General features: G+C 43.8%; 4 protein-coding genes across 4 annotated transcripts in view; 1 reads left to right on the top strand and 3 right to left on the bottom strand.

Annotated features, from left to right (window-relative positions):
* LOC6609040 (irregular chiasm C-roughest protein) overlaps positions 1-26,714 on the bottom strand; it is a 117,579-nt gene that overhangs the window by 56,434 nt on the left and 34,431 nt on the right. The gene's annotated exons all lie outside the window — the stretch shown is intronic.
* LOC116800396 lies at positions 12,516-16,149 on the bottom strand. Its single transcript, XM_032715099.1, has 2 exons — positions 15,073-16,149; positions 12,516-15,021 (listed from the first exon to the last, which is right to left on the bottom strand). The coding sequence occupies exons 1-2, from the start codon at positions 16,126-16,128 to the stop codon at positions 12,640-12,642; spliced, it is 3,438 nt and encodes a 1,145-aa protein (XP_032570990.1). The 5' UTR covers positions 16,129-16,149; the 3' UTR covers positions 12,516-12,639.
* LOC116800397 (axoneme-associated protein mst101(2)) lies at positions 16,224-18,916 on the bottom strand. The gene has a single exon (XM_032715100.1). It carries the CDS (start codon positions 18,782-18,784, stop codon positions 16,745-16,747), a length of 2,040 nt encoding a protein of 679 aa, XP_032570991.1. The 5' UTR covers positions 18,785-18,916; the 3' UTR covers positions 16,224-16,744.
* Positions 20,407-22,384, top strand: LOC6609041 (axoneme-associated protein mst101(2)). Its single transcript, XM_002033708.2, has one exon. It carries the CDS (start codon positions 20,508-20,510, stop codon positions 22,272-22,274), a length of 1,767 nt encoding a protein of 588 aa, XP_002033744.2. The 5' UTR covers positions 20,407-20,507; the 3' UTR covers positions 22,275-22,384.

Genomic DNA, 26,714 nt, shown 5'->3' with positions numbered 1-26,714 from the left:
TCCTCATCTACATGTAATCGCACATGAACAGACATAATATTTACTGCTCTAATTAATAGTCACGTACACCGCCGGAGTTGGAGATCCACTGGGTTTGCGTTCGGCGGGATTGCCGCCGGATTTAATGAGCTCAAGGAACGGGGCTTTATGAGGACAAATGTTGGTCGTTTGCCACTTGAAGTGACTGGTCAGCTCAAGGATTAAGCTTTGATTTCATTTGATTTGCGGCTATATGGCAATGGCTATGGCGACTTGGCCATTGGCCATGACCAAAACACGGACTTTATTATCTTTCCTGGATGGCTTTGTCGCACTGACCGAACACTTTTCGCCGTGCTCTATTATCTTTGCCCGGCCGCCAACGAACCGAAAACACCAAAACAACGTGACTGGTGCATGGTGCATCCTATTCCATTCCCACACCCCCTTGCGTTGCTCCAAATCCCACTATGGAATTTGGAAATTCCTGTCTGGACGGGATTTCCTAGCCGTGCCGCGTGGGGCATAAATGCATCCCACTGGCGGCCATCCGCCCGATTATGCATGTCCCCCCATTTCATATTGATGATGTGCCCAGCAGAGCCCAGAACATCCCAGCACACCCCTCAAAATAAATCCCCAAAAAATAGTTTTCGGTCCGGCAGGACAACTCAGTTGCATAGTTTTGCCTTTGCTTCGCAACCGAAGCGGGTTCAGATTTTTCGGTTCGACTCCGAGTTTGTTTTCCCAGTCAAATTTTTTCTTGCCAGGCAGGTTACCATTTTGCCAATTGACTGCACCCATCTCCAGTGTCCAGTGGTCAGTGTGTTTGTGTGGGTGAGAGGAAATCCTGGCGAGCCTCGCACTGAGCCGCCAGCGATTGCCATTTCGGTTCTAATCAATTTTTTTGATTGCCAAATGCAAAGTTGGCCGGTGGGAGACTTTCGCAACTTGGCCGGCTACCCGCACCCGAAAATCCGGGTAAAAAATGCTGGAAAACAAGGCTGCCACAACAGGAAGATAGGATTGGTGTGGCATGGAAATGGAATTGAATCGGAAAGATGAATTCGGTCGGATGATGTGCACCTTTCGATGGACTCGCCCACGACGAAGAATGGCGGATTAAATATATAGTTAACCGGCTCGGGGCTATTTAAGCGCACTTTGATTTAATTAACATCCATGTTTGCCCCCCTTCGATCTGATTTAATTCACGTTATTCCACTTTATTTGTTTACACTCTTAATTTGCTACACATTTTTGCTAATTTTCTTTGTTTGCTTTGGCCAGCTCAGCCTCATTTTAAATGCCAATGTTTCTTCTGCGCTGTGTGTTTAATTGCAACTCATTAAGCATATTAATTAAATTGCCACATTTATGCAATAAAGCTGCGGTTATTCGCCAGTGGAGCGAGGAGGTCGGAAACTGAAAAAAGGGATAAATGTGCAAAAAAGAGGTTGTCATATATTTCAATTCGCCGGAAAAAATTGTGCACACACACACACACACACACAACGGCAGCAAATTAACATGGAACAACAAAGCTGGTCGGAAAAAAGGTTGAACAAATTTATTATTTGCATATTGCAAAACCATAAAGCAACTATAGTGACTATAAATGTGAAGTGTCGACTATAATATACCTAATTTTCAGCTGATTTGTCAAATCTGTATTTGATACACATCATTTGATTGAGTTTCTAACTGGCATTTCCTGTAACTCATTTGCTGTATTTAAATATCTATCATTAGCCCTCATCGCCTAAAAAGGATTTTCATAATGGGATTTTACTTTTTATGCCGGGGTTATTGTTAATACCACTGCGTTGATTTACATTAAGTAATGCGCCAAAAATTACTGGCCTATTAAAAAACACCTGACCACAATTAAATAAAAGGAAAGCGGGCGAGCGAATGAAACAGTAAGAATTAAATTAAAAACCAGAAATGGAATTTAATTAGTTTGCACAGGGCATAATGAGGATTTATACTCTGTATGTAAAAATACTCTGACATTTATGAGTGCAAATTTATTAATCGCAGGACACATGTAAAAACCAGGCAGCGAGACACGTGTTCTGCCACTTAAATTTCTTTCGGCAGCATTCGATGAGTGCACACATGCAATTAGAAAGCTGTCAAAGCCAACAAATGGAGGCATCCTGGGCCAAACCCAAACCCAAACCCCAACCACATCGCCTTGTCATGCAAATCACAGCCGCCCAACTTGTCAGCCCGTTGACATTGAAAAGTTGCCGGGAAGGCCGGTGGAATTACCTTTATTAGCGCAGCAGTGCTCGGTGGCAGAAGGAAGGAGGTGGATGTGCCACGTGTTGCTTACGCAATGCACAGGGGATGCTCGGATGAGTGTGTCCTTTGCCGGCGCCACAAAGAGATACAACAACGCACTGTGCACCCGGGATTAGGGCTAGGTAAAATGCGAAAGGCAAGGTCCTTGGGCATTAAGCATTAAATTGAGTTGCCGCCGCGCATTTAATGTGAGGGCTTTTCCGGGCTTAGAGCGCAGATTTCAGTCGTTTTGGGTCGTTTTCCAAACTCAGCGCTGCAGGGATGTCACTTTGGTCCAAATGTAACTCATTGCTAACTGCACTGGCCGTAATAATCGAATTAGGAATGCTTCAGGGCGTAAATGCAAGTGTCCGGTTAAATTAGCGAATGTTTAAAACTGCATTTCAAACGGCTTCAATTTGCCAATGCAAATATACATGTTGTCAGTGCGCTGCAATGCAGCCTTAAAAAATATTAAAATTCTCTATAAATATCTCTGTCTGGGGCGCACTGTGTGCATTGCCTGGCCAGCGAAATTTATAGCTTATTTATATAACAATAAAAGCAGCAAACAATCACTGGCATAACAACACGGCAGACACAACATGAAAATGTCGCCACACGACGACTGTGGCACCCGGCAAAAAGAAAAAAAAAGCTTGGAAAATGCTGCATAAATCGGGAAAACTCGTATAAAATATTATGCATATGCATATGCATATGCATTCCCTTTCGGTGTGAGTCCACGAATTAAACAAGACGCGGTGCACAACACAGTCTTTGTCTGGCAACATTCAACCCAGCCCCACTCGCAGTTTCTCTCAGTGTGGGGGCGTGGCTGGCGCCGCCTACACCTGCTGTTGTGGTGTCCAGCATTAAAAAAACGGGCCGTCAGCTTGCAAAAACCAATGGCAATGGGTAGACCAATGCATTGATTTTTTATTTATGGCTGGAAAATGCTTCGTTGACTTCCACATCGATTCCCAAGAGGCGACAATTCAGTAAGTTCTAGCAAGGTAAATTGTTGAGTTTAATATCTTTAATAATGCAGTTACAATATACTTTAAAATTAATTGTTTAATACTCTTAGACAGAATTTGATCAGTTTGGATTGGTATTTGTAATAATCATTCAGCGCTTTTTACACACTGCTCGACTAAAATCGATTGATTTCCACTTGGAAATCGAAAGATTATTAAGTTATATTCCGATCGAATGGCAATCTAACAAGGCTGTTTGCTGGAAAAACCAAACAGCACAAAGAATAGAGAATTCCATCCGCTTCCGCGGTAATAATATTTTATTGCCCACTGCTTGTTGACATGGCAAACAGCTAAAAAATGGCAATTTGATGATTTATACATGCATTCTAAATTCCGTGGAACGCTTTAATGGGTTGGGGCATGCCACTGGTGTTTGCAGACTCTGCTGATTTCACAACTTTTTGTGGTTCTCGCCAGCTTTGAGTCTGCTTTTGTCACATTTATTGCGCTGGCATTGTTGGCATTTTGCAAATTAAACGGATTTCCGCCAAAGGCCATTTCCGCCCGACCCTGGCAAAAGGCATTTCAAAGCGATTGCACTTTTTACCGCCGCCTCGATTCGTTCGATTTCGTTCGATTTTGTTCGATTCCCATTGTCGATTTTGTTGTCTGCCTTTTTTTTTGTTTAGTGTCCGTTTTTTAGTGCTCTGACAAATGGTTTACTTCGTTTTTGCCCCATCGCTGTGCTATTTGTTTTATGTTAATAAAGGCAGACAATAAATAAATGGGAAGTGCACGGCATTTTTTCTCTCTGTTCAAGATGTACGAAGCTGTACTATTGTTGTAGTTCCTATTGTACGTTTTTTTCTGTCGAATGCTCTTTTATTTAAACATAAACTTTTTGCAATTCAGCACTACGAACTTATTCATAACTCGATTACACGACTTGAATGTGATTGTTGTTCTGATTTGACACTGGCTGGTCACGTTTTAATTTGTGTTGCTTGTTAATTAAGCACATTAGACGCAAATGAACTGGAAGTGGCAATTAGCTGTCAGGATTTGATTTGCAGATGTGTCAGCGAAAAAAGTAAACCAAATTGAGGTAGAATAAAATGTCAAACAATAGAATATGAAATAAATTCGATTACCACAAATTATGTATAAATTCAGTTTCACTGTTTGCAACGAAAGAATTCCCATACAGGCAGGAGAAATGGACTTATAAATTCGCCAGTCACAATCCTTAGAATCGTTCACTTATTATTCCAACAATCGAATGCCAGAAACAAATTTAAATATCCCCGGGCAGCTTAACAAACTTCTTCTGTCTGACCTTCGGGAAGGGGAACCACCCAGCACCTGGCGACCATCCTCATTAACATATTGAATTTTAATATCATGTCGGTCGAGTCCTGCATCCTGGAACCTGAAGCCTCAGAAACCACAGAAAACATCCCTCGAACGAGCCGCAAAATTCTAAACTACTTTCGTTTGGCATTTGCATTCCATGCTCAAAAGCCAAAAGAAATTACTGCGGCAAAGCCCAAACGGAAGGAAACCTGTGGTGGAATCGACGGGGGAAATGGAAAATTCAGAGGAGGGATCCATCTGCATATTTTTGTGCTGAGCTGCGCGAAGCATGATTAAATGGCCGCCAACGCTCTCAATAATGACGTCAAAAGTATTTGCATTCAAATTGCGATGAAAAGTTCGTGCCAAAAAATTCGGAAATGTACTGATGAATTTCTGATTTTGGCCGGCGAAATTGATTTTTAACGAGGCATGTTTAAATGATTTATGAACAGGCCGAAAAAAAAGCGATACGTTTATTATATATGCGGCCAGACAATCGGGACTTTGAAGTTCATTAGGCTTCAACAATAATTTAATTTATTCGCCAAGACAGCGACTACAGCGAATTGTGCCAATAATTTATCGATATTTGGCAGAGCCACGCCCCAACCGCTTGCCAACATAAATCTTGGAGGAGCTCCACATAAATTCCGGTCGACAAGTGTCCAGTTAAGCAGGCCACAAGGAAAACCGCGAGTGGGTGTTTCCCGGTTAGCCAACGCAATCTGACACCTACACTTAGCGAAATTCACACAAAATATAATACATAAAAGCTAGTAGCTACACGATAAAAATCTACCTATTCCTTCTAGACTTATTCATTTGATTCATGTACAAGTTGTCAGAATGTCTGTTTTGACGGATACTCTTGGAAACTTTCTGTAATATTGTATATACTAAATATTCGTTTAGTTTTAATACATATTTCTCAGTGTAGCCCCAAGCAAATGACACACATTTGAAAGCGCCCAAACTTGGCTCCACAATTTGTCACTGGGTCATTTTGCACATTAGAAATGAACTGGCAAATGGAAAAAAGCGAGTTGGGTAGCTGGGTGATGGTGGCGATGGTGTCGCTTTTTTTCCATTCTGTAAAATAATAAATCATGAGCACATAGCAGAAAAGCAGTCGGAAAAGTGGTTGAATGCCTGGCGCCGGAAAAGTTCTGTTTTTCTTCGAATGTCCAAGGATCTGCTGGCGCGCTTCTTCATTCGCTCTCGTGTTCTTCTGACACAGTTTTCAATTTGTGGCTTCGTTTCTTTTTTGGCACCCAGCACCGCTCTGAATAATTGCCCCAAAATAGCATAAATCAAAAGTGGCTCTAATTACGGCTGCAAGCCAGGTGATTAATTAGGGCGCAAAGCAGGTGCAACGCAGGGTGCATTTGCGGGGTTAATCATTTCATTTAAATATCATAATTCTCATTTAGCCCGAGCACACGAGCACAGGCCTGTGTGTTCAGTATTAAATATCCATTAGGTGACCAAGGGACCTGCAAACTGAACAACTGACTGACTGACTGACAGTCGGACTGTCAGGGTCGTAATTATTCCAATTTGGCCTTTGTGTGCCGGTGTGCGAGTGTATGTGGAGTGTGTGTGTCTTGTGGCCAGAGTTAGCAGTGCGGAAATTGAATTTTAGGTAATTTCGTTGCATGTCATTAGGCGCAATTATGTAATAACAGACTGCAGTCAAGTGTTGATCGATGCACTGTTCCGAACCGAAGAACTTGTCCGGCTGGAGCAGCCCCACAACCCCCCAGGAATCAACCAAATGATAATTAAACCGGGGTGCAAGTGGGTGGCAATTAGGGGCATGCCTGTGGTCAAGTTCACTGATGTTTGCCTTGTCATCTTTTTCGGCGCTCAAGTGGCAAAACAATAAATTCTCCATAAATGCCAGCCTTTGTCAGGACCCTTTATATTCAATTTATTATCTCTATCCTAGTCGTTCAGTCCGAAATTAATTCAATAAAGTGTACTTTTCGCCCAACCGAAAAATCACTGACCCATTTTGGAGTGACCTCAAATTAAATTGTTCGAACTTCCTTTGCACATTTCTCAACTTATTAATTTTCCATTAAATGTTACAAGCAATTAAGCCCGAACAAGCAAGCAAATCGAGGACCCGGGCAAAAATTATCAACACGTTCCGCTTATTAACTGCCAGCAAAATGTGTGTGTATTCATACACAATCGCACATAAATAAAGAAAATGCCCCAGCTACCAGGACTGGAATCCTTTCGCAAATCTGTCGCAATTGTTTGAGTTATGCCCACGGGGCGGGGCAGGACAAGATGAGAAGGGTCTGGCAGCGGGGAAAATATTGCCGAAATATATATCCGGGCCGGGCACTGAAAATCAAAAACATTTCAGTTCAAATATTTTGCGAGCTCCTGGCGTCTGATGCGTAAATTTTACGCTTTCCTGCATTTGCCACAGACTTTCGGGCGAAGCAGGGATGTATGTAAGGATTCACCATGATGCGTCTGATTCTCATTTGTGCTCTTGTATTTGTGCTCTGATTTGGATTTATGCATGATGATATGCTTTAAAGAGGAAGCCGGCAAAGGAAAATGGGAAGTGGATTGAGCTATGTGCCCGCCGTACGGCGGCTTAGAATTGCCAGGGTCCTGGATCCTTGGCTCAGGACATTACGCCCCGAAAGTTGCCAGCAGCCAGCAGCCAGCTGAGCCACTTGAAGCAATTTATGAAGCATTTTACTTACTTAGCTGCTGATTTACTCCAGTCTCTCTTTCGCCATGTACACAACAGAGAACTGCAAGAGTGGCATTTTTTGCCACTCGATTCGCACTCAATAATTTTGAGTGCGGGTGCCACTCACCACTCACATGGTTACACATGGTCCCGTTCGGGACCAGTACGGGACCAGAGTATATATATTATAGTGAAGTTAGGTGAAGTTCAGTTTAAATCTCTAAACCGTGCGGGATTTTTTTTTAAATTTCTGGTACGCAACACTAAAGTCTAATCTTATACTAACATAATGGCGTATTCAAAACTTAGTATTACGGACTTTTAAAAAATGGTTTTTTGGCCACAAAAAGGTACCATTCAGCCGTGCTACACACGTATGTGTATTACACTACAGCAAGGACCTTCAGCCCAGCACATGTGTTTGCAATTTTTCTATGAATATGAAATAAGTCCCTCCCTTCGCATGTGCGTAAATAAACGAACGGAGGAGCGGCAAAAGCCGAGACACTAGTTCCAGTACCACTGCCACTGCCGGAATGCCAGCAAGGACTCGCCGCATTCGAGTCCTGCGATCGAGTGTTTACCCAAAGGCGTTGCCAGCTTCGAATGAAATACACAAAACGCACACTTTACGACTGCCAGGCAGCTAACGAAGTTTAATGTGTGTTTTATGCAAAATGGGATCTTGGAAACCGGAAGAACAGCGCTGGATAGCCCCCATAAATCCTCATCCGTTTCCTTAGCCCACAAATAACCATCAAGGTCGGGGCCACAACGAAATTCGATCAATTGCCAGACAACAATGATGCTATTTCTATACTACACTCGGAGAAATAAAGTGCCTCATCTGGCATATCCTATCTGCATCACTTACAAAATTATGTTTCTTCACATTATTACGCTTTGTTGATAGAATGAAATTTCCTTTACTATTTCCCTGAGTGTACTACAAAGCGAGGGTGCCGGAGAATTAATCATAATTGCTCAAAGCCAAAGGGAGGATGCCAGGACTCTCGGTTCGTTAGGGCATCAGCCGTCGTCTGGGCTAGTGTTGTTGTCTATCCGATGATTTGCCAATTTCGTCTGGCGCTCTCTATTTGGCTTGTTTACATAAAAATATTGCCAGGATGAACACGACAGGCGATGACGACGTCGACGGCTGGGGCTTGAGGAAAAACATAATGAGGCAGACAACGGTCCAGACGACGAAAATGGGTAAAAGTCGTGGAGCCAGACTTTTCCCGCCTTTGCAGTTTGTGCCCAATGCAAGTGGTGGAGAAAAAAATTGAAAATGCCAGACAAAGTGGCAAACAGAAGTAAATGCGTGACTTTCACTTTGATGTCGCAGCGATGAGGAAAGGTCTGTACAAGTACAGCAGACAAGTGTCGATTTGACCAAAGCTAGTTCTTCATTCCTGCAGAAATCCTTGCGCTGTTTGCATAGACAAGCACGTGCCATTTTCCGGGGGGTTTTCCCCCCTTTTCAGCAGCTGCAAAAGCTGCGAAGTAAGCAATCAGACTGGTGAATTCGAGTGTGATGCGATGTCCGAAAACAAGACATTAAGGGTCTCCATTCAAGGCATATCTTTTCAAAGGGAAAAAATAGTAGAAAAGGTGCAACCCGACCAAGGCAAACACAAATTCTACAGCCCGCTGCAGGCGAACTCGAGTCAAATGCAGAAACTTGTTGGAAAAGTAGGAAATGCCAGTCAGGTTGCAGGTGACACACCTTGAGGCGCTGCAGCGCAGGACAAGATACCGAGCCTGGGACATGGAAATTTTCGAGACAGTCGGAAGGAGGCTTATCATTCCAAGTGAAATGAGTGCAACGGGCCGCAGGACATGTGAAGGGGGTAATCAAAATCTCAAGCTGATGTCCTGCCACTTGCACTTCGCCGCAGAGCAGACAACTGCAAGATAATGAAGCGTAAACTTAAAAGAAAAGTGAGCTGGGAAATATAGAAATGTTTGCCCAGACTTTGCGATAAAAGTTGTTCGGGCCAAATTGTGTGTAAATACTTAAAAAGTCGTTAGGATGGCCAAAAGAAGCGGTCAGAGACATTGCAAAGCGCTGAAGGATGCGGCGTGAAAGAAGAGCAACCAAGTGGAAGGCTTTTAATGAGCAGTTGACGTCATCATCATTAAAAATGTGCAAACTGCGATTGAGATGATTGATTGGGTTCTGTTTGCTCCTTTCAGCCGACATTAAGTGCGGCTGAAAGCGCGCTGCCATAAATTTGCGTAATCAAACTATTTATCCAGCCGTTGGATGTAGATGTCACGCATCGGAAGTCAAGCTGCTGCAGCTCCATTACGGTTACGGGCACAAGGTCTCCCGGATTCCGGGCTCCGGGACTTCGCGGAGCAGGACGCACACTGTGCCGTAACGAGCGCCTCACATGTGTTGCATGCTTTTAGGCGCTGCTCAGACGACACACATAATCCTAATTAATTGCCGGCATCGGCATCGGCATCAGCATTCAGGCGGCAGGATCCATCCAGGAGCAGCGCCTCCTTCCCAGCCCCAACCGCCGGGGGAATACGCAGCGAATGCATTCTGGCAGGTGCATGTGAGCACTTCGTGCGCGCCATTTACCCACCGAGTGTTTGGGCGGCCATGTGGGTGGTGCACTGAGAGAATGGGCCACCTAGATCTAAATTTCCACACATCATAAGTATTTATAGCAACTATTCCTTTCACATACGGTTTTAATATGAATATGCCAGTTGGATTTGTGTGCCTTTGAAATGTATCTATATTTTGTTGGCACTTTCCTCTAATATGAGTAGGCTTTTCCAGTGTAGCTGTCATCTCCTCCGATACCCGATACCCCTCGTTTCATGCCAGTGCGCCATTATTTCCTTTTGATTTGCCTTGGCTGCAAAAGTCGTGGCGCGTTGAATGGCGTTCTAGCGAGGGGCAAGCAACGCATTTCATGCACTCGGCTGAGCTTTCGAGTTGCTTAACGCGTTTGATGTTTGCCAGGAGCTCTGGCAGCTACATCTTCCCATCACCCATCACCCATGGCCCAGCCCACATCCCCCATTTTGGACCTCCGTCCATAAAATTTAATGCATCCTGCGAGTGTGACAGCCTGGCGGGCCTACGAATCCCACATAATCCGCAGGAGACATCGCCGGGCGGCAAAGTGCTGTAGCTTTTGAGCCAGCCAAGTGATGTGAAAACCCGTTGTCAGCCGAGTTCTAATTGGGTTTCCCGAACGGAATTTAATTTCTGCATCTTTAAGACCGCCGGCCGTGTTGATATTTGAAGACCCGGGAAAGCTGCAATTGAGCTGCCCGATCATCCCCAAGGGAAACAGAAGCAAGAAAAATGGCAAAAGTTTTCAACTCCGTCTGCGCGGGGGGAGTGGGGAGGTTGATGGCCATTAAACCAGCCACAATAATCGATGCTCAAGTCGAACATCGAAGCTCTGTGCTCTTTGGGGCTGGCTAATTTTCTTGTGTCAAGGGAAAAGGCTTGGGAAACTGGAAAAAGGGACGGCTGACTGCTGCCGCCGCTGCTCGGTCCATGCAACACAATTTTAATTAGTTTGGAAAAGTATTTTAATGTTTGCAATTTGAGTGCCAGAAAAAGAGAAATCTTGGGACCCACGTTGCCCTGCGGCTGTGGCAACCCCAAAATATTTTGAAATTCCTCTCTTTAATGATTATTAACATTATTAGTTGTAATGAGCGTCGTCAGCGCGTTTTAAAGTTCGCCATTGAGGCGTGGCAAATGCCAACAGAAATTTGCGTGTTGCCTGCCCCATTCGTAAACCAAAAAAAAAAAAAAAATCACCAACTGGCGCGCCAAAAAAAAAGCGCGGGCTAAACGCAAAGAAAGTTGAAAAAGTTGGAGAAAAATTTTCGCAATTATTTTTCTGTTTTAATGTAATAGTGAATTCTGCCTTTTTTTTATAATTTTTCGGCCTTTTTTCTACTCTCTTCTACGCTTTCAAACAAAAAAGTTTGTTTAAACTATGTGGACTGAAATGGTTTTGCCGGACGGAGTCTAGCGGTTGCGTCGGGCACGCCGGAAAGTATGCTTTGATTTTTAGCCCGTCCATTGCGTGGAATGCAGTGTTCGAATTGTTTGGTCCCTGGTTTTGTGTGGACTTTTCTCGGCCATATACATATAGATATATACATATACAAATATATTTCATTTTTGGATATGCCAAAGTTTTCAAATTAAAGGCTCGGGCTTTGACCGAAAGTTTTGCGGCTGTGGGCGGCTCTTTGCCATGATTAGTGATTGAGTTTGGTTCTTTGACTTACGCAAAAGCAGGCGGGGGCACTTACCTAGAAAGAGAGCAGAAAAACGCCATAAAGTGTTAATTAAAGTTCGAATAACGAGCAATGTTTTTTGAGGTACAAATTCTATGAGCTAGGACATTAAAGGAGTCCGATTATCAGCTGCAATTTGCGGCCCGAATTCCCTGGGCAACTAAGAGTCTGTTTTGTGAGCATCCCGAACTTAATTACACACATCTCATTTGTCGCACACAAAAACCACTCCCCAAAAGCTTCGCATGGGACTCGGGGTCTGGTCGTCTGGGAAATGGAAAACCCAAAACGAGACAACGAGACGACACATGACATATAGCAGAAACCGGAGCAGAAGGATCCTGTGAGCCGTGCCCCCGGCACAGACTTTTGTTTATATGTCATAAAAATTACTCATACGTTAATAATTTAAACGGATGGCTGTTGATGATGGGTTACAGGCGTCTGCAAATTTGCTTTGGCCAGGACTAACTGCGAATCAATACGAAATGAAAACCAAATAAGCGACGTCCTAACGTCCTGACGTCCTGACGTCCTGCCCGTGCCCCATGTCCCTGATCAAACACAAGGCCATCACCTCAAGCTGGTTTGCTTCGATGCCCGATAAGTTTCGCTATCATGTCGGCAAAATTCCTAACCATGTCTATGACAGACATTGAGCATATTATCTGATATTGTGTGGGTGGCTGGCTGGTAGCTGGTGGCTCTGTGCGGTGGCAAATTCATTATTTCATCAATAAAACAACACAGCAATCAATATTGTGAACTGTCCATTTTGTTTGCTTTGGCCATTCGGCCCAAGCGATACTCCTAGATAAATAGACGGCATATGTGTATGCAATCCATATATTTATTCATGATGGAATATTAGAAAACGTGAATTTATTTACTGCGTTTTAAAGTAGTTTTGCTGGTCTTTTCTTTTCTATTAAGTTGTATATTGCTTTTTATTTAAATTTGGTTTAAAATTTTTATTTGTAAGTAGCACTGTAGCCGCTCATCAGGATCTCCCCGCATCTTCTTCTAATTATTTTTTACTACTCCATCTTTAAAATTCCTCCTACCCATTTCAGTAAAGGGATACAAAAAGGACGAACCCATGCTGAAATCGTCCCTTTTGTAGCACCGTTTGCCGAAAGGGTTACAAGAATTCAAGGGATGGAGCCAGAAAACACCCAGGTAATCGTTGATGGCCAGTGGTTTCAGGTTGGGAAGCAATTGGCGAACGAGGAAGTTGTTCTCCAGCAGAGGACTCCGTCGCAAAGTTTGGTAATACAGAGGGGCAAGCCCGGGAAATAAAGACCACTGACGTGGATTGAAAAACCTCTTTCTGTCATCCGTACAGTTTTCGTCTTCCAATCCTCGTTGTGGTCTTCTCATGGGTCTTGATAGGGCAGATCTTAAGAAGATACCTAACCCCTCGAGCTCAGAGGGTTTTACATGTTGAAGTCCCTTGTTTCGCACCGCCTTGTCTTCCTTATCCAAAATCTTCTTTATAAGTCCCCAGTTTTGAATGTCCTCCTTTACGGATAATTTTCGTCTGCCAAACGACTGATGCCATTTATTAGCTTTTGTTGATAAAAACTTGTTCACATTTCCATTATTCTTTCCCGTAAGTCCAACCTTCTCTTTAAGTTTTCCTAAGGTACTGCGGTGCTGATCCTTTTCGGTAGAGTTCTTGTTGGGCTTTTCATCAGTACTTATCTTTTTTGAATTCTTATACTCATCCGAATATTTCTTTGGCTCTCCTAGTAAATTCAAGAAATTGCCTCCATTATTATTTTCACACTTCTTCTTTAGGGTGAATTCAGCACATCTCTTTCTCAGGGAGAATTCTTCGCATTGTCTTTGCTGATCCTTTAATGAGCATCTCTCTTTGAGATTTTCATCCGAACATTTGTCCTTTAAATCTTTTTCTGCGCATTTCTGCTTCAGTTCTTCTTCTGCACAAAGTTCCCTAAACTCTTTTAATGCACATTTTTCCTTTAATTCTTGCTCTACACACTTTTCCTTAAGTTCGTATTCTGCACATTTCCTTTTTAACTCTTCTTCTGCGCATGCTTTCTTTAATTCTTCTTTTGCACATTTTTCTTTTAAATTTTCCTTTGCACATTTTTCCTTCAATTTTTTTTCTGCGCATTTTTCTTTTAGTTCCTCTATTGCACACATCTCTCTTAACTCCTCTTCAGCACATTTCTCCTTTAATTCTTCCTTTGCACACTTTTCCTTCAGTTCTTCTTCAGCACATTTACTCTTTAAGTCTTCTTCTGCACATTTATTTAAATCATTTAGTTTATTTTCAGAAAATAAATTATTTTGATTATGCTTTTTGCTTATGTTTAGCTTGTCTTCTGCTAACATTTTTTGCAATTCTTTTATAACGAGTTTCATTTTTGACAAAAGGTCTTGCTCGTACTTATCAGATGTTTTGCACTCTGACGACATCTTTGTTAGCACGTCTTCAACGAAATTATTTCTTTCTTGACATTTATCATTTAAAGACTCAATGGCGCAGTTTTGATTCAGACCAAATTCATTAGATTCTGTCTTAAGCTTTTCATTTGCACTCATATTTTCTAGCTTAGCCTTAGCTTTGCAGAATTCTTCTACAATACTTTGGCTAAGACCGTGTTTAATGCATTGGTTCTTCAGAGACCGTGCTTCGATCACCTCTTTTATGTTTGTGCACTGCTTAATAATAATATCTACCTTATTTATTATGCCTTTTTCCGTATTTCCCAACATTGATGATTTCGAACGAGCGCAGACATCCATTTTCTGGCACTCACAACACTGTATGTAATGCCTCCAGAAATTTTCAACTAATTGATTTACATTATTGTCCTTTTCCTCAACATTGCAGACTTTACTTCCGTCCAAATCCTGTTGCATTCTTTTCTCCACCAGGAACATACACCTAGCCATTAGCTCTGCTACTCGAAATTTCAGCTTGTCTTTATCATCTAGCATTGAAAAAAACTTTGAGAAATCGCCTTCTTTCTTAGACTTTATGTCTCCTTTGTCGATATCCTTTTCAGGAGAACACCACAGATTGTTGCTAGTCTGGTTTTTAAATGCTTTATGCAAGCTGTTATCAGATTGGCAAGATCGTGGTTGGTTATCCACTTTTGCAGCATTTGAACGTGGACAGGTCATTTTCGAGATACATTCAGCAGTATTGGGTGGCTTTAATCCAGTTTTACAATCTTTCTTTTCTGAATTATTATCACACGGAATTCTGCTTTTTAAAGTGTCATAGAAGCCCGTTGGTTTTTGATTATCAGGTGGAATTATTTTGAGTCCTGACTCGGTTTTCTGACCACTGGAATTGTTGGAACTTGATTCCATGATATTTTCGTTGACCCTCTTAGAATCCACTTTCTGTTCTGCAGAAGATGAAGTCACCTGTGGATCAATGCATTTCACGCACATATTTTTGTTATCAATTCGACTCACATTTTGTAGGTTTCCGAGCTTAAAAGAAGATTCTCTAAGACATGGAAGACGACCCTCAGTTTCCTTCTTGGCTTTACTTATGAGCTTCTCCTCACGTTCCTTTATTACTTCCAGTGAGTGGGGAAGTATTGGTTTGTTATGTGAAGATATTTCTTTGTCTTTTGCTCTTCCAGTACTTTTGGGCTTAGTTTTAAACGGAAAAAATGCATCTTGCTTCTGTGGATTTAATGAGTTTTCGAAAAAGGTCCAATCTATCGAATCGTCATTATATTTTGCCTTTGGAACTTGTGGCTTTGCCTTTAGCTGTCTTTGCGTTATTTGCCTTTTGTATTTAATTTTATTTTTATAATGCTTCATTAGAGCCTTGTTATCCGAGTGATATCTCAGAAGATCGGCATCCTTTCCCTCCTGCAATTGTTGCCTTACTTTTCTACCCTTTGACATGAGCATGGTAACAAAATTCCTGAATGTACGCTTGGGTTTCTGAAACTCGAGGTACGCCTCCTTATCATCTGGATATGATCTGTAAGAGGAACTCGGCGAGTATTTCTTTTTGGAAGACCTTTTCATCTGGCTAATCCTTTCGTTCTTCTCAATTCCCTTGTCTAATCCGTCAACACCATCGTTCATTAGATCCCTTAGACGTTTGTTGATTTTTCCGTTCGATCTTTCCCTAAAACGCCGAGCTCGTTGGCAGACGTCTGGACGGGATTCCCTTTTGCCCCTGCCCGATTCTTTGTGGTAGAGGCGTCCCATCTGACTGATAAAAATGCAGCTGCCAGGATGTTTGCATCCACAGACTTTGAGGCTGTGAACTTCGCCCACAATGCAGACCTTCTGTGGAACCCGTCTTATCGATGGCGAAGAGCCCGTTTGGCTGAGATCGTTGGTGAGAATGTCGTAGGACATCGGAGGATCATCCTGGAAGAAGGTAGTCTGGTGGTGACTAAATGCAGATCCATTGCTCTTTACCAGTGGCCAGGGTTGGATGTATGGACTGGGTTGATGTCCGACCCACAGTCGTTTTAGTGGCAAGTTAATAAACCTGCGAAACATACCAAAGAACACGGTTGCTGCGGAAGAGTCCTTCTGAGTGCTGCGGTTGCCAATGAAATTTGGATGGTTAATAAAAAAAACTAAGGCCAAGTTTACGTGGGGGCAGTCACTGGAGATTTTATTAAAAAAATAAGCAAAGTGAAATAAAATTCATGACAACTTCGAGTGCGAAACACATGATGGGTTTTCACGGAAGGAAATGTGGACAACGATGCTGATGGCCTGAGCGTCCACTAGAAAGGCAATTTGGTCAAAGGGGATCAATGTACCAATCGCTTTTCGCAGTACCTATAATTTTCCATTGCTGTCGTGCGAGGCGGCCAAGACCACGGTGACGGTGGCAAGGACGATAGCCCAGTTGCTACAGTCGATTACCTGGTCTGAAAATCTAGAGTCATATATCTAGGCAAATATATCCTAGCGTAGGAAATCCGCTGCATCAACTGAAGGACAAGCGGCCTTGACGACCGCCGTGGTCCTTAAAGCCTTTCTCCTTGGGCAAGCAATGATATTCTGGGCTCCTTAAAAGCACAGTTTTCCACCTGTCCGAGTCGCAAATTATAGGTTAACCAGACCTTACGTTCCTTCCTTTAAGAGATTAAATTTGAGGATACGTTTATTTTTTCTTCTTTTTTTCCTCTGCTTCGGCGGCTTTCTCCTTCTGATCGAATTCATCACATTCTTTCAAAACCCTATCTTCCTCGCATTTTTTCCGTTGTTCTTCTTCGTCCGCTTTCTTCAACTGTTCTTCCTTGTCCTTTAGCACCTTTAGCTTGGAGTTCAGTTCTTTTTCTTCGTTCTTAAGCGATTCCAGTTTCTTTTTCAGTTTCTCGCATTTTCTCTTCTTCGCTTCTTCGGCGCATTTTATCTTTTGGAGTTCCTGTTCGCATTTTTCTTTTATCTCTTCTTCTTCGCATTTTTTCTTTTTCTCCTCCTCTTCGCATTTCTTCCTCCGTTCTTGCTCTCTGCATTTCTTCTGCTGCTCATCCTCGCATTTTCCTTTTTCGACCTTTTTCATTAACTTCTCCTCCCTTTGGAATAGTTCCATACGTTTTTTCCTCACCTCGCATAATTTTTTGGAAGCGTTCTCTATGCACTTTCTTTTAATTTCCTCATCGGATTCTCTTTTACAGCTTTCGTTCTTGCATTGTTGTTTGAACTCACCATCGACTTTCGTAATGTCTTCTTGCGTTTTCGCTAGGACTTGACATATTTTCTTTTTTGCTTCCTCTTCACATTTCTTAATTTTCTCCTCCTCTTCTCGCTTCTTCTTTCTCTCTATTTCATTGCACTTGATTTTTTGCCTTGCGTCTGCGCATCTTTTCTTCATTGCACACTTTTCGATATTTGCTTGTATTTCCTTAATCTCGCACTCTTTATTTTTTTCCTCCTCTTCGCAGGACTTCTGCATCATTTTCTTCACTTCTTTAGCGGCTTCGCTAAAATCTACGTCGTTCTTTTCCGCGAGATCTTGAATAGTGGGGCATGCCTCTTTCCACTTCTTTTGAACGCAACTATCTCCACATTCCTTTTGTGCCTGGCACTTATTCACTTTTTCCGGTTCTCCAAAGGCATAGGCACACATCTTCTTGATCACCATCTTACGGCACCTCTTCTTGATTTGCGCACTAAGGCATTCTTCTATGGCAGCCACGTCAGTCTTATTCTTTTCCTGTGCTTTGCATATATCCTTCCATTCTTGGTATTCGCACTCTTTCATCTTCTGCTCGAATGGAGATTTTTTTGCATCTCCCTTGGGACATTTCGGCTTATCCTTGGTCTTCTTTGGGCACTCCTCCTTCTTGGATTCCTTATTTTCGTCCTTTGCACGTTTTTCTTTGGGAACCTTTTTGGGCTTATCACAAGCCTTAGCTTTTTTCGCCGGATCTTTACTTTTATCCTTGGGTGCTCCCTTACAGCTATCGATTATGGCATTCTTTCCTTTCTTAGCTTTTAGAGATTCTGCTGCTTTCTTCGCGGTCTTCTTATCGTCCGCTTTCTTGGGCCTATTGTCGCATTTATCCACTTCCGGCTTATCTTTACAGTTTTCCTTCTCTTTCTTACTCTCTCTTTCCAACTCGGCTTCTAAGAGCTTGGTGGTATCTTCTATGCATTTCCTAAGGGTTTCTGTGTTCTCTTTCTCTTTCTCTCTGGCCTCCTTGCACCCTTCCGCAGAGTCAGCCTTCTTCTTGGCCGGACATTCCTTCATTAACTTCTCGATCTTCTTGTCCTTGATCAGCCGCTCGTAGCGGAGCTTAAGTTCCTGCTCCTTGCAGTACTTCTGCATCACGGACTTCAGACAGACTCTCTTGACGCCGGCCATCACGCAGTCCATCATCTCCCCCATGGCCTTCTGCTCCTCCGGCTTCATGCACTTCATTTTCGCCTGCAGCGCCTTCGACGTGGTCCCGATGCACTTCTTCAACTGGCATTTTAGGCGGTCGGCGTCCCTCCTGGACGCCTCCTTCTTGGCGGCCGCCTGCTTTTTTTTCATTTCGAGTGCCTTTTGCTCCTTCACGCACTTGTACTTTTCGCTGTCCATGAGAGGTGGGTCACAGTATCCGCGCAGCTGCCATTTATAAGCTATGCCCATGGATTCGCGGACTTGGGGAGCGGAAATCCGCGTGAGCAGGCAGCCGGCAAATCTGGAGCCCATTGATAAGAACCGTGCTTAGTCCCCCAAAAACATAAATTTAAAACTAACAAACTAAAAATTTAGATAGATGGTCGTGATTTAAAAAAAAAAACGAATTTAGATCTGTTGCTTGAAATTGAGATGAATACTGGGTTCACAAAACATTTTAGGTATATCGTTTATTATTACCAGTTAGTTTCTAAGCGGTGTTCCAGGAAGCGCGGGAGTTGGAAAGAGCACCATTGAAACGCTCTCTCCTTGCTGGCGTCAACAATTTTCCAATCTTTGCGCAAACCTCAGAAATGACAACAACGCAGAGGAGCCACAACCACGACATAGTTACACACACATCCCATCGAGGGGCCAACGTCAGACAAACACTTTTGTCGAACATAAAATCGAGCACAACTTAATTAAATGCTAAAAGCGCGACCGCAGCGCGTCTGTGGCAACCAAAGGTGTGAATACGAAGGGGTTGCTGCCGGTGGGCTGGGCATTTCCGGTTTGTGGGTGGGGTGTTGGTGTGGGGTTGGGGTTGGAAACGCCGTTATCACACCGAAGAAGACGCTGACAGACGCTAACTTCATTTTCGGGGTACTGCTTCAAATTAGCAAACCTGTCAACTGTCAGTGTTTGTGAGTTGAAGTGCGGCCAGAAGTATGCGGGGTGGGCGGTTGGTTTGGAGGTGTGGGGCACGACTCCAGGCGAAAAGCAAGACAATGTGCCTCACCTGTGCTTCAACACCTTGCAGGAGCTCCTCCGTCCTCCCGCTACTCCCTCGCTCGGTAAGGAAGTTGCTCTGCGAACTTTGCAGTCTATACAGAAGAGGCCTCCATGGCCATGTGTGTGTGTGTCTCTGTGTGGGTATGCGCGGTGAATTATGGCATGTCTACTTCCGCCACCTGCCAACCCACAGACGGCCGCCAGCTCACAACCCCAGCCCCCCATTGCGTTGTTTGTAATTTGTTAATTTCCCGCATTTAGAAATTAATTTTCACTTCATGCGCCGCCAAGCAGACAACAGCAGACAGGTGAGTTCGAGTTGGCCTACCTTGGCAGCAGCACTGTCGCACATAAGTGTGCTTTAACTTTCTGCCACACGCACTCACACACACACCCACATACACGCGCACATACGGCGGCATTACGAACTTGCACCGCAATTACGAGTGGCACCCACTCAGCCCACTTCAGGACCAACCCACCCAGCGAGCTCATTGCGTATTTAAATTCCGTTATGTTGTCATTAATTTCTGCAACTTGTTCGGCAGTGTCGCTGTTAATTTTTAAACGAAAGCTCTGCCCGAGCAGTCTGCCATGTGTTTGACACGTTTACATTTTAATTGCGCACATGTGCACGGTGGGAAATGCGCATTTCATTGTCGATGTGAGCGGGCGCCAAATGTGAAATGGGTCTGCGGAGTGTAAAACTTTAATTGTTTTATTATGTCTGCCAGCAGGCAGGTGGGAAACATCCTCGGAGAATCACAGAATCGCTCAGCCCACTCTCGCGAGGAATTGGGCCAAGGCACTTGAATCGCCCAAGGGCTACAACATATAAAGAATAATATATAAAGATGGTGCAGGGTACTATTAGAAGTACCGAAGAAATCTCTTTTTAAATTGACTCAAGTAGTCTCAGGTTAATATGTAAGCTATTGCACTTTTCAATTTTAGCCTTACTAAGCCTTACTTTACTGTTCAAAATTGGATGTTATAAGTTTCCGCAATTCCGTTTTAAGTCATGGTGTTTATGGGACGTCATCTCTCACGATCTCTCGCGTATCATCTAAAGCAGCCCATTTGGAACCGGTTGTTCCTGAAGTCCCCCACTAATTTGCAACATGTATCCGTTTACTTGGGACAGCCAAGGTTCCTTAGCCACAAATCCGACGCATATGATGGTTTAAGCTCTAATCAATTGAAAACTAATAGCATGATCAATCAAGCAATTGATCAATCACAGCCGCAAAAATTCTACTACCACCACAGGATCTACAGAGCATCCCAACTGAAGGACCGTGCTTTTAGAAGAAACTTCGATCAAATATGCCTGAACCAACAACGTTCGTTTTGCAAAGAGGCCGATAAAGATAGTTGCTATTGCAAAAAGCTAGAGGAAGAAAACTGCGCACTGCAGCCCTTACCGAAACCGGAACCCAAAAAGAAATGCTCACGGATATCCAGAAAGCGAAAGCATTTACTCGAGCAAAAGAAGAAAGCGGCGAAATCTGAAGTCCCTCCAGAATCGAAAAATGAACCAAATCTAGACGAAGCCGTCGACGAACTGAAGTTCAGTTGCATGCTAGCTTCCGAGAAGAAAGACTGCGAGCGCAAGCAGTACAAGGCCCTCTGCGAAGAATTGAGAAAGTCAAAGCCGAAGGGTGATCCCAAGGCCGTAGATTCTCTTGTAAAGTGCATGCTTTCTGGCATACAGAAGGCGTGTGTTGTTCATGCCGAGAAGATGGTCTACCAGAAGAAGTTCGCTGAACAAATTGCGATTGAGGAGGCTATAAGAAAGGAAAGAGAAAAGAAAGAGGGGAAGCCTCTAGACTGCACTAAGCCGAGTGAGGATGACGAAACTGGCGCGAAGAACAAAGCTGAGAAGAAAAAGGCCAAGGAGAAAGCTGAGATAAAACGATTACTCAAGGAAATAAAGAACAAGTGCAAGAAGCAGCGTGAAGAAGCTGAGCGCAAGAAGAAAGAAGAGGCGGAGCTCAATAAAAAATGTAAGGAAGCAGCTGCTAAAAAGAAATGTGAGGAATTGGAGGCTAAAAAGAAATGTGAAGAAGCGGCTGCTAAAAAGAAATGCGAAGAGGCAGCGGCCAAGAAGAAATGTGAAGAAGCAGCAGCTAAGAAGAAATGCGAAGCGGCAGCGGCCAAGAAGAAATGTGAAGAAGCAGCAGCCAAGAAGAAATGCGAAGAGGCAGCGGCCAAAAAGAAATGCGAAGAGGCAGCAGCCAAAAAGAAATGTGAGAAACCAGCACCAAAAAATAAGTGCAAAGAATCAGCGGCAAAAAACAAATGTAAAGAAGCAGCAGCTAAAAAGAATTGCGCGGAAGCCGAAGCGAAAAAGAAATGTGAAGAGGCAGCGGCGAAAAAGAAATGCGAAGAAGCAGCGGCCAAAAAGAAATGCGAAGAAGCAGCAGCAAAAAAGAAATGTGAGGAAGGTGCTGCTAAAAAGAAATGCGAAGAAAAAGCGGCAGTAAAAAAATGCATAGAATCAGACAGTAAGAAAAACGGTGCAAACGATGCAGCTATGAAAAAGTGCGAGGAAGACAAAAAGAAGAAAACTCAAGAGGCCGAGAAAAAGGAGAAAAGCGAAGAAGCCGCGCTTCAAAAGAAATGTGCCGAGGCCAAGAAGAACAAGGCACGTGAAGCCGAGAAAAAGAAAAAGACAGCAGATTCCGAACGGAAGAAAGACTGTGATCTAGCCGAATTCAAAAGAAGATGCAATGAGCTGAAAAAAAAGATTGCAGAGGCAAATTGCGAAGAAAAGAAAGGCAAGTAGTGGGCCATCAAAAAAAAGAAAAGCTTAACGGAGGCGTGGGAGATGATGACCCAACCTATTATACTTTTGAGCTGTAATAAAGTTTAATATTAAAATTAAGTAATGATCTATCGGTTCCTAATAAATTTGGATTTGTATCTTGATTTAAGTCGAAATTTATGATGTAATACGTATCTGTGCGTTTACAGAATAAAGTTACTTTCAACACTAAAGCATTGAAGCTATTTAAGACTGGCTTTATCATCGGCCGGCTAAACCACCATTGTTCGGTCGAGGAAATGCCAACAGACCCGCAAAGTACAGACTTGCTGAAGGACAATGATGATGAAGAGTGGGCCGAGAAGGCCGACAAACAATTGTGCCCGCTTGTCTTGTTTATTGTCATCCATCATGCCAAGGCCCCTGGTGGTCGGGGAGATCGTCTTCAAGCCCCGATTTGCGGCTACCATCCGGCGGAGGTGGAACGTGGGCAAACGGGAGCCTAACGAGTGGAGTTTACTCATTCAGTCGAGTCTTCTCCAACCAGGCTCGGCCTCATTTAGCCGTTTTGCTGCGCATTTGCCATTGTCAACGATTCTGCCACCCGTTTGCGTTGCTCTTGTAACATTTCCACAAGGCTCTTTTTTCCGATGCTGCCGTAGTTGTTTCTGTTGCCGTAGCTGTTGCTGTTGCTGCTGATTGTTGCACAAGGATTTGTCAAGGATAAAACACTCGGGGCAGCCAGTCGACATCGTCGTAGTTGTCGTCACCAACGCTGCTTCATCATGGTTACGATTATGATTATGTAGCGACAGTTTTTGTGTCCTGGCCCGGCTGAAAGGCATTCGGTCATTGCGGAGGTCCTTTCACACGTGTTTCCCTGTGCAATGGTTATCGATTTTCCGCATGGGAATGCAATGCATCCGAATGCGATGCTAAGTGCAGTCCGTGCGGTCTTGGATTTTCCCATCCCAAAAATTGCACTGAGAATTTAAGTAGGGATAAGGCGTAAGTAGACTCGAAGTTTCTTTTGTGCTGGCAGCAAAACACATTTAACCAATTTGAAATAAGGAAAAGCGGACTCTAAGAATATGGCTTTCTATGAATAAGGTCTCAACAGCTTTTCTTCCAATAAAATGTAGGGTTTTTCCTGTATTTGGTTTCAGTGCAGTTATGCAATGCAGTTTCGCTTTATCTGCGATTGGCGACCTTGGAGCTAACATGCACCATATTTAAGTTGATCCATATGCTTTGAGCTGGCCTGGTGTGCTGAACTCTTTCCGTGCCCCCAATTTGGTGATTTGCGACAACCCAAATTCGTTTGCCAAACACATTTCATCCACCGAAATGCCAAATGCAAAGCAGGCAACCAGAAAGGCTGCGGTTGCCAAATTATATGCAACTGCGGTGACGTGGGCGTGGCATGCGGTTAGTTAAACAAAAGTGCGGTACCATGAAAACTGGGTCAAAATCCTGGGGGAGAAACTGTCACAACGCCAGACGAAAGCTACTAAATTACCTCGCTGCAAGAAACCATGTTACCTGCCCTCCCCCTCTCCCGCCACAAAAAAACCAACAGCCAAAGTTCAACAACAGTGCTACAACATGGGACATACGACAACATTGTCTCAAAAACACTCGACAAAGTTTCGGTTTCACTTTGGTTGTTGTTGCCACCGATTTTTGCCGTTTTCGTTGCCGTCAACTTCCGGCGGACCAACCTGTTCCGCTTGATTGTTCTCGTTGCTCTCGAGCTCCGGCTACGGATCCGGTTCCCTCGTCATGAAAGGTTAATGACGGCTCCTGTCAGCGCCGAAGGTCACATCTAACGCTTGCCGCCCACCGCCACCCACGGGGAGGTGGTCCTTGCGGGTCAAGCGTGCAGCAGGTAAAAGTTTCGTTTCCCCGGACAAAAACTCGACGGAAGGGCGACGGTCGATGGGGGGGATGGGGTAGAAAACCAGGAGCTGTGCTAAATACCAGGACTGCTGAGCGGGAACTCCGGGGGGTAGCAGAGCGTAAAAGTTAAATGAAACGAAACACGTTAATGGCCTCCGCGCGGACTGGGTGGAGAGCGGTGGTGTGGGGTGGATGATGCGCCATCCTGAAAGGTGAGAGGCTGTCCTGTTAAAGCCATGCCCCGTGGAAAGTGAAATCGCCGGCTTGCCAAGTTGGCAGTGCTGGCCAAGAGCCGTGTAATAAAATGATATCGTTGGCTTAGTTAAGTAGCAATAAGCTGGGAAAGTTAGCCCGAAATTCGTTGGGCGCCACCTCTCAATCACGGCGTTTCAGGTTGATATTAAGTTATTTAGGCTATTTAGACGCCGAGTGAAGACCTCTTTGGGCTTCTCGACTGGGTCATTAAAGCCAAATTACAGTATATTAGGTTACCGTTTTGTGCCGGGATGGAAATTCGACAGCCTTTTGCCTTCACAAGGCCCTCGCTATTCACAGGAATTCCACTACAACTAATAGTGGTGCTAATTAACATCCTTGAAGTTGTGGACCTTGGAAAATAGCCAGCTTAAAGCCATTCGATTTCCCTCCTTGCAGCAAAACTGTCGCCCAATTGTTAAAGCACACAAAGAAAACAGTTTCAAGGGAATCGAGGGGATGGAGGAGCCAAGACCAGCCAAAAAAAAAATGGAAAAAAAGTACAAAGAATTATGTATCACTTCGTTACGACTTACTTCCACTTAATTTATTTTCACTTGCTTTTAGCAGCAAAGGGCGAGCAAAAGAAAAGCAGGGCGGATGGGACGGCAACTTTGTCTGAGCCTCGGAAAACGAAAGAAGTCGAAAAGCAGAGGGAATCGTACATTATACAGTTGGTCAATAAAGTCTGCACACATCCAGGGCTTAAAAGTGTTGATATATATTTAATTTAATGAGATACTGTGGTAAGATATGTCCACTGAAAGACGTACAATACAATGATTCTGCAGATTGGAGTGTTGATTGGTTTTAGTCTATGTTAACAGAATGCCGAATCCATTGAATTTACATTCATTTAAATTTTAAGGAATTAAAGATCACATTTTTGCATAGCTTTTTGAAATCTGTGTTATGTAAGTGTAAGAACTTAAATTTGCATTGTTGCAAACAAATGTTGAGTGCGTTTGCAGACTTCACTTGCAACTCACCTTGAATGGTACTCAAACTTTGTATTCCCACTGTTTGATTTTGACCAAAAGAAGAAGACCAGGCCCACAGGCGTTGGCCAACAACTTGCAACAACTTCGGACGGGCTTCCCGTCTGTCTGCGAAAAGCATTTGACTTTGCATTTGTCTGCGACTGCAGGTTGCAACGCTTTCGGCCTTCACACCTTTTGTTGTCCAAATGCTACGGCTGCTCCCATTCCCCATTTCACATTTCCCATTTGCCCTCGACCATTTTCACCGGCGGGCTTTGGCTTTCGGAAAACGCCTTTCGAGTGCCCGGCGCATTAATTCTCAGGTGTGCAATTTAGTGTGCGGCCAATTTTGGTCGGTCGGTCGGTTGGTCTGGACAGGAAGAGGAAGCCCAAGAGCGTCTGTTACGTGTTGACCACACGCTGGTGTTTTTTTTTCAGGGGGGGGTAGAGAGAGCGTGAGCTTGAAATGTTAGGAAATTTTAAACGGAAGTTCGCGTTTTCTGCCCTTTTCGGCTCTTATTGTTAGCTGTGTTTCCGCTTTTCTGGTATTTTTGGCCTCACATTCAGCGATCCGTGCCCATATCCGGCCAAAACAACATGGCTTAAAGAGCTACATGCCACACTTCTCACTCACGTCTTTAACAAAAACTTTGGACCCGAACTTTACGCGAAACTTTTCAATGGACTACATTTGCTATGCCATGTTAAACAGCAAAAAAATGACAGCGTAGAAGGTTAAGACGAGAACTATGGCCAGCAAAATGGCGCCGGCTATAATTTTGAGAGCACGACAAAAGCGGTGGAAAAAAGAGAAAAAAATAAATATATATAAGGAGCGGACAACTTGAAAAACGTTTAATAATTGCATTTTGCGCAAGCAGCAGCATCGACTTCAACTGGCTCACATAATAAACTCGCTCAACCACCACCCACCGCAAGGCCATCCAAAGCGCCCACAGCTGCAGTTTGTGCATCGACACCCAAGCAACAAGACAATCAGCTAAGAGATACTCACGAGCCGGGGGAGAACAGGCGATGACTGGGCCACAAAAATAACCGAAAAGTAATTCCCCACAAAAGTAAACTTGAGCGTACAAAATTCGAGTTTTAAAATAAACTTGCAGCCAGCTCTATTTTTCTTTCTATCCATCGGATCGCCAGGGGATCCGAGGATGGGGCATCTCTGGAGTTGGTTAGCGAATAGACAAAAGTCGGTGGTGGCGGAGGGGCGCCACTTGGGGCACAAAAGGCGCATTTTCCATGAAAGAAAAGTGGCTAACTAAGTCGCCGACTTGGCAGCCGCCCCTTCACCGCCGCCACCCATCGA

The sequence above is a fragment of the Drosophila sechellia genome, chromosome 2R, assembly GCF_004382195.2.
Source record: "Drosophila sechellia strain sech25 chromosome 2R, ASM438219v1, whole genome shotgun sequence".
NCBI classification, from domain to species: Eukaryota; Metazoa; Arthropoda; class Insecta; order Diptera; family Drosophilidae; genus Drosophila; species Drosophila sechellia.
Note: the sequence above shows the minus strand (reverse complement) of the source record. Positions and strands in the feature narration are given on the sequence as shown.

Bases quoted from the DNA above. Each gene is read 5' to 3' on its own strand.
- LOC116800397 (XM_032715100.1), bottom strand. From the start codon at position 18,784: ATGGGCTCCAGATTTGCCGGCTGCCTGCTCACGCGGATTTCCGCTCCC.
- LOC6609041 (XM_002033708.2), top strand. From the start codon at position 20,508: ATGGTGTTTATGGGACGTCATCTCTCACGATCTCTCGCGTATCATCTA.
- LOC116800396 (XM_032715099.1), bottom strand. From the start codon at position 16,128: ATGTTTCGCAGGTTTATTAACTTGCCACTAAAACGACTGTGGGTCGGA. The intron at 15,022-15,072 runs GTGAGTCGAATT...ATTGATCCACAG, and splicing joins AGCTCGGAAACCTACAAAAT to GTGACTTCATCTTCTGCAGA.